The following is a 7,500-nucleotide window of genomic DNA, read 5'->3' on the forward strand; positions in this document are numbered from 1 at the left end:
CGCCACACAGTGTGCTGTCATGGGCCGACCCGGATACAGCTGGGGCTGGGTCTGATACAGCAGGAGCTGGGTCTGATACAGGTGGAGCTGGGTCTGATACAGCTGGAGCTGGGTCTGATACAGGTGGAGCTGGGTCTGATACAGGTGGAGCTGGGTCTGATACAGGTGGAGCTGGGTCTGATACAGGTGGAGCTGGGTCTGATACAGGTGGAGCTGGGTCTGATACAGGTGGAGCTGGGTCTGATACAGGTGGAGCTGGGTCTGATACAGGTGGAGCTGGGTCTGATACAGGTGGAGCTGGGTTGAAGGTGTCCTGGCCCTCTTCACAAAATGTTCACAGTACTCTCACACATTACGGCCCTACAGCTGTGAGTGTGTACCCGTGTTGGAGCTCTGTGTCTGGATGCTGGTCCTTGCAGGCTGGTGGTCCTGGTTAGCCTGGTTGCCCGGAGTTACCAGCTGAGCACTCCCGCTGGCCCTCTGGTGGAACTGCAGTGCGGAGGCTGAGTAGTGGTACCCAGGACCAGCTGGGCAGATGTCCTTAAACTCCACTGAGAGACAAACAGTCAGACAATCTGGTCCAGGGTCTAGTGGAGTTTATGGTTTGGAGGGGGGGGTTAGGGTGGAGTAATGGTTGGGGTTAGGGTTAAGCTGGAGTAAGTGATGGGGGTTAGGGTTGAGTGATAGTGGGTGGAGTAAGGGTTGAGGGTTAGGGTGAAGTAAGGGTTGAGGGTTAGGGTGGAGTAAGGGTTGGGCAGTTAGGGTGGAGTAAGGGTTGAGGGTTAGGGTGGAGTAAGGGTTGAGGGTTAGGGTGGAGTAAGGGTTGGGCACTTAGGGTGGAGTAAGGGTTGAGGGTTAGGGTGGAGTAAGGATTGGGCAGTTAGGGTGGAGTAAGGTTTGAGGGTTAGGGCGGAGTATCCTACGTGAGGCGAAGTAGGGGCAGCGCTGGCAGTGGGCCCCCCAGGCTTTGCCCACGCGGCTGCAGCAGCAGATCTGCTTTGTGATGTTCTTGAGGATGGGGAGCGAGCAGGAGGACGGACCATTGCCCGGCCCAAGCACCCGGTAACACTGGCCTTTCTCCTCCGATATCACCCTCTGGGCTGTGGGGAGAGAGGGAGGAGGGAGAGAACAGGGCCATATTAAAACACTGTCTGGACAGCAGCTTGCTCTTTATCCAGTGGAGAATCGGGATCGACGTGCATTAATCATTCCAAAGATTCAGCCAGTCAACACAGAGACCAACAAGACACCACGCCAGACGAGACAAGATGCGACTGCGATGTCACAGCTCGACGTCACCAGGTTCAATTCAAAAAGCGTGGACATGACGTCACATTTGAGCGGGAACGCCACCATATAGGACAGCCAGACTCATGCATTCATGCACCACATGACACATGAGAACACAAAGACAGACAAGTACTCAGAAGTACCGGCGCCAGGCAGTTGGGAATCCCAGCATGCCGAGCATTGTAGGAGGGAGAGGGTGGAGCTACTTATAGAAATGGGAGGGGCTACTTGCAGATGGGGGAGGAGCTACTTACAGATGGGGGAGGGGCTACTTACAGATGCAGATTCCGTGAGATGCATCAAGAATGTACCCCGCCCTGCACACACAGCTGTAGCTGCCTCTAGTGTTCACACACATACCATGTTCACACACACCGGGCTCCTCACACTCATTTACATCTACACACACGCATACACACACACACACACACACACACAGACACACATACGCACACACACTCACACTCACACACACAAAAACACCAGACACCATGCACCACATACACCATACATCACACGGGCACACACACACACACACACACACACACACACACACACACACACGCACACACACACACACACACACACACACACACACACACACACACACACACACACACACACACACACACACACACACACACACACACACACACACACACACATACACACACACCATATGCACCACACAGACACCATGCTCCACATGGAAACACACACCCCATGCCCCTCACACAACAACACAAACACACAAACACACGCACACACACACACACACACACACACACACACACACACACACACACACACACACACACACACACACCCACACACACACACACACACACACACACACACACACACACACACACACACCCACACACACACACACACACACACACACACACACACACACACATTAAGCAACCCACACACACACAATACACACACGTCATGAGTTAGCACTAGGCTTTTGGGGGGGGGGAAACTTGATTGGGTGTTATGTAATATCGTGATTTTGTACTGTTAATGTACTGTTAATGTATGATCTAATGTAATTATGTAATGTTATGTTGGAAATCTTATATGGTTCTAAGATGTCAGGTTATCATGTAATGTAGTAACTTATAACATAACAGCTAGCTAATCTTCACTACTAGCTGCAGTAGTGTGTGTGCTTGTGTGTGTTGTGGAATGTGTGTGACTCACCAACGCACTCTGTTCCATTGACTCTGTGAAAGCCAGCCGGACAGCTGCTGTTGCCTTGGTGACCTGAAATGAATCTTGATTATTGATCAATTCGATCAGGGGAGAAAGAGCCTGAGATAGGTCGGATGGAAATCAAGTCTGTGTGTTTGTGTATTTGTGTTTGAGAATGTGTGTGTGTGCCACAATGTGTGTGAGCGTGCGCGCGAGTGTGTGCCTGTGTATGTGTGTGCATGTGTGTGTCTGCATGTGTGTGTGCGTGTGTCTATGCGTGCGGATGTTTGAGTGTGTACGTGCGTGATTTGTGTGTGTGTGTCTGTGTGTATGCGCCCACATGACCGTGTGTGAGTGTGTCTGCGTGCTTGTGTGTCGGTATGTGCACCGGCTTGAGTGTGTTTTTAAATGGGTGTGTGACGCGTGATTTTGTGCGTGTGCGCTTTGTGAGTGCGTGTGTGTACCTGAGTGGGGGGGACAGAGAACACACTCAGTGATACCCCAGGCTTTCCCCACCCCCCGGCAGCACGTCTCCTTGCTCCGCAGACCAGGAAGAGGTGAACCACACTGCAGACAGACAGGTGCACACAGAGAACGACAGGTTGACACATCAACCGACGGGATAGAGAGATTGATAAAGAGATAAAAAAAAAGACAGACAGATAGACAGGCAGACACAGTGACAGGAAGACAGACAATAAGACAGTGAGACAGACGGATAGAATGACAGGTCAAAGGACAGACAGAAGGGTTAGAGATAGACAGACAGACAGACATCAGCCATCTTGTCACCTGGTCTCCATGGAGATGTGGTGCGCCTCACCTGTTTGTCGGTCACCTGTCTGAAGCAGTATTTGAAGCCTGATTCCTGGGTGTAGGTTCCAGCCCCCCGCATGGTCTGGGCCTGGACCCTCAGTCCTGCAGGCGCCGGGGGTCCCGCCTCGCTCTGCTGGCCAGGACCGGACCCCAACACCTGGGTGAGTTCACCAAATAGTTTATAAAAGTTAATAAATAAATTCATCAAACGTTTATAAAAGTGTATAAATCGGATTATTAAAGAGTTGGTGAAAGAGTTCATTAAATAGTAAAGGTTTAGTAAAGAATCTATTTCAGAGATTCTCAAAGAGTTCTAAAACAAATAGTTTATTATTAGGAGTTTATAAAATATTTTTTAAGAGTTTATTGATGACTTTATTGATTAGGTTATAAAATAGTGTATTAAAAAGTCTATTAAATAGTTTATAGAGTAGTTTATGAGTTTATTCAATCGTTTGTAAAGCAGTTAATTAAATAGTTTCATAAAGAGTTTATTAAAGAGTTTATTATATAGTTCATAAAGAGTTTATTAAACAGTTTGTAAAAGAGTTAAAATAAAAACATTGTGTGTGTGTACCTTCCCCACCTGGGTTATTTTAAGGCTGGCCTGCAGGGGGTGCTGTGTCCTCAACCTAGTGGCGCCTGGAGACAAACACACGACACATTATATTTTATTTAACCAGGAAGCTCAAAGTGAATATCTTTTGGGTCTCTTTGTGAGTCTGGTGGTCCGTGCTCGAATGCCCGGGAACGTCTACCACACGACAGCAATGTGAACAGTTGATAGCCCGGGTGGCTGAAGTCTGTCATGATCTGTGCGTTCCTAAAGCATCATGGGTGGGAGATGCCTTGCACGGAGGGAAGATGGCATCATATGCAGTGCTTCAATTTTGTACACGGAGGGTCGGCTTAGGTCACGAGGTAGAGCAGTTGTCTTGTAATCGGAAGCTAGTTTGATCCCGAGCTCCTCATAGCTGAGTGTTGATGGGTCCCTGAGCAAGACACTTAACCCTCACTGCCCCTGACGAGCTGGTTGTTACCTTGCATGGTTGACTCTGCCGTCAATGTGTGTATTAAACGTTGTAAGTCGCTTTGGATAAAAGCGTCTGCTAAATGTCCGTAATTGTTCACCACCCTCTGGAGGGTCTTGTGATTAGAAGTGGAGCCGCTGCCGTATTGGGCAGTGTTTCAGAGAGAGGATGCTCTCAATGGTGTACTTTTAAAAGTGGGTGAGGACCTTGGCCGCGATGCCAACATGATTCTTTGATGAACAAACAGAGGAACTTGTCACCACCTCTCCTCCAGTGATGTGTGCGGGTCGTGACCGTGACCAGCTGTCAAGGGCAGTATTAAGACCCAGGATCCTAAGCGCTGGGAACGAGCTTGGCGGGCTACCATAGTGTTGAATGCTGTGCTTCAGGTTTCATCGTCCAGGTGAGTTTCAGCTGGCCTGCCGTCATTGGGAGCTTGTTCCAACATTGTTGAGCCAGGACAGCAAACAACCTTAGTTGAACGTCAGCTGAGCTTCCTCGTAGTGAGGGGGTATAGCAAGCCGCTTGGCCTTCATGGAGCGTAGTATAGCTGGGATGTATGGTTTGACCATGTCCTGGATGTTGGATGGGTCGAAGCTGATGCAGCACAGTAGCCAAGAACCAGTGACTTGATTCAGATTTCATTCAATTGTTACGACGATCTGGTCTGATCGTCTGGTGAGCAGCGTGTTGTAAGTACTTCTACACCCGCACCCCATTAAGAGTTGACCAGGACACAGGCACACCTCTGCCCCCGTTCCCTTACTCTGTGGTCTGTGTCCTGCCGCTAGAAGGTCAGTGTGTCCTTGTCACGACGCAACAGATGTTAGTGTAACATCCTGGCCAAGATAGGCAGCAGCAATGCATTACACATACAATTATATAATGTATATATGCAAAAGTACAAAAGAGAATGCAATCCCGAAAGAGTGTGGGAAAGGTCCAACCTACCTCTTACTGTCTGCTCCTCTCTTATTGGACGGCTCTGCAGAGGGAGGAGGTATTCTGATTGGGTCCGCACCTGATTGGCTCCTGGCGAGGGGGCGGGACCATGCTGGGTAGGGGCGGGGAGCTGGCAAAACTTCCCGGTGAAGGAAGGAGGACAGAGACATCGATCTCTCTGGACACACACTCCCCCGTTGTTACAGAGAGGACACACAGCTACCAGGGGAGGAGACACGAGGAAAGAGGAGAGGAGAGAGGAGACAAACGAGGATTACTGACATTGCAGCAGGTCGTGGCATCTTCTACAAGCCTATCAGAACCTGATCGGGTCACCTGAGCCCAAGGCATTCACGGTCAATTAAATCAGACGTGCTTTGTGTGTCCTCTGTATGAGTCATGGGATAGACGGACAGGTAGACCTTTTCTGACAGCCTTTCACTCTCCACCACTAGCTGGGCTACCGCCCAGTCAAATTGGGTTACAGTACTGACTGACTGGTTTATCAGTACGTTTCACTGTGTAGTTAGAGTACTAAGGGACTGGTTCAACTCTTTGTCACACCGAGTAGGGTTACAGTACTGGGTGACTGGTTCATCACTATGTTACAACCAGCAGAGTTGCAGTACTGAGTGACTGGTTCATCACTATGGTGCACCGGGCAGAGTTACAGTACTGAGTGACTGGTTTGTCAGTACGTTTCACTGTGTAGTTAGAGTACTAAGGGACTGGTTCATCACTATGTAACAACCAGCAGAGTTACAGTACTGGGTGACTGGTTCATCACTATGGTGCAGCGGGCACAGTACTGACTGAATGGTCTTATGGGTGTGTAATTAGTGTCTTGACAGTGTTGGTTTGTGTGTGTGTTTGTGTCTGTGTCTGTGTGTGGGTCTGTGTGTGTAGTTAGCGTTATCGTGCATTTAGCATAGTGTGTGTGAAGTGTGTAGTTGCTGTGTAGTGTATGTAGTGTGTTTAGTATGGAGTTAATGTGTGTAATGTGTTTAGTGTATTGTTTTTGGGTTTAATGTGTTGGTAAACCCAAGTGTGTATAGCATGTGTTGTATGCAGTGTATAGTGTGGGTTACAGCAGGTGTATGAGAGGAAGCTGTGAACAGGATGTTGTGTAGGGGCAGTGATCCCTGGCCCGGTCCCTACTCAGTGGCACTTCCCTTCCGCCCTTTCAATACCAGCGGGCATGAGACATTAAGCAAACACTGCCAGAGGAGAGTCTTTACACAAACCTTTTGACCCTGATGTAGCCTCCTTAACCTTCTGCTCCTTCTCCTCTCCTCTCCTCTCTCCTCCCTCCCCTATCTCCTCCCCTCTCCTCTAGCCTCTCCTCCTCTCTCCTCCTCTCTCCTCTCCTCTCCTCATTCCTCTCCTCAAACACCCCTCCCCCCTCACCTCTCGCTCCTCTCTCCTCCCCTTCTCCTCTCTCCTCCTCTTCTCCTCTCTCCTCCCCTTCTCCTCTCTCCTCCCCTTCTCCTCTCTCCTCTCTCCTCCCCTTCTCCTCTCTCCTCCCCTTCTCCTCTCTCCTCCCCTTCTCCTCTCTCCTCTCTCCTCCCCTTCTCCTCTCTCCTCCCCTTCTCCTCTCTCCTCTCTCCTCCCCTTCTCCTCTCTCCTCCCCTCTCCCTCCTCTCTCCTCCCCTCTCCTCTCTCATCTCTCTCCTCTCCTCTCCTCCCCTCTCTCACCTCTCTCCTCCCCTCCCCCCTCTCCTCTCCTCTCTCATCTCTCTCCTCTCTTCTCTCCTCTCCTCAGTCATCCCTCTCCTCTCTCCTCCCCTTGTCTCTCCTCTCCCCTCGCTCCTCTCTCTCCTCTTCTTCATCCTCTCCAATCTCCTATCCCCTCACTCCTCCCCTTTCCTCTCTCTCTATTCCCCAGTCTCTCATCACTCTACTCCCCTGTCTCTTGTCTTCTTATCTTCGTTCCTCTCTCTCATTGAACTTTCATCCTCTCCTCCCCTCTGGTTTACTTACTCTCATGGCTCTCTGAGTAAAGGAGAGGAGAGGAGAAGCCTCTCCTCTCCTTTACTCTCCTCTCCTTTACTCTCTCTTCTCTGTTCTCCTCTCTCACCCCTCTCTTTTCTCTCCTACCCTCCCTCCCTCTCCTCTCCTCTCCTCTCCTCTCCTCTCCTCTCCTCTCCTCTCCTCTCCTCTCCTCTCCTCTCCTCTCCTCTCCTCTCCTCTCCTCTCCTTTACTCTCCTCTCCTTTACTCTC

At 50.2% G+C, this 7,500-nt stretch overlaps 1 protein-coding gene across 1 annotated transcript in view; it reads right to left on the bottom strand.

Moving 5' to 3' along the window:
- Nucleotides 1-7,500, bottom strand: part of LOC130406390 (latent-transforming growth factor beta-binding protein 4) — a 23,845-nt gene that overhangs the window by 14,844 nt on the left and 1,501 nt on the right. Inside the window, exons 2-9 of the mRNA XM_056611929.1 lie at nucleotides 5,289-5,498; nucleotides 3,884-3,948; nucleotides 3,314-3,463; nucleotides 2,955-3,057; nucleotides 2,500-2,562; nucleotides 1,567-1,689; nucleotides 924-1,100; nucleotides 381-551 (exon numbers count right to left, since the gene is read on the bottom strand). Of these exons, the coding sequence (XP_056467904.1) occupies nucleotides 381-551; nucleotides 924-1,100; nucleotides 1,567-1,689; nucleotides 2,500-2,562; nucleotides 2,955-3,057; nucleotides 3,314-3,463; nucleotides 3,884-3,948; nucleotides 5,289-5,498 (1,062 nt within the window). The remainder of the gene's footprint in view (nucleotides 1-380; nucleotides 552-923; nucleotides 1,101-1,566; nucleotides 1,690-2,499; nucleotides 2,563-2,954; nucleotides 3,058-3,313; nucleotides 3,464-3,883; nucleotides 3,949-5,288; nucleotides 5,499-7,500) is intronic.

This window comes from Gadus chalcogrammus, chromosome 16 (assembly GCF_026213295.1).
Source record: "Gadus chalcogrammus isolate NIFS_2021 chromosome 16, NIFS_Gcha_1.0, whole genome shotgun sequence".
Taxonomy (NCBI): Eukaryota; Metazoa; Chordata; class Actinopteri; order Gadiformes; family Gadidae; genus Gadus; species Gadus chalcogrammus.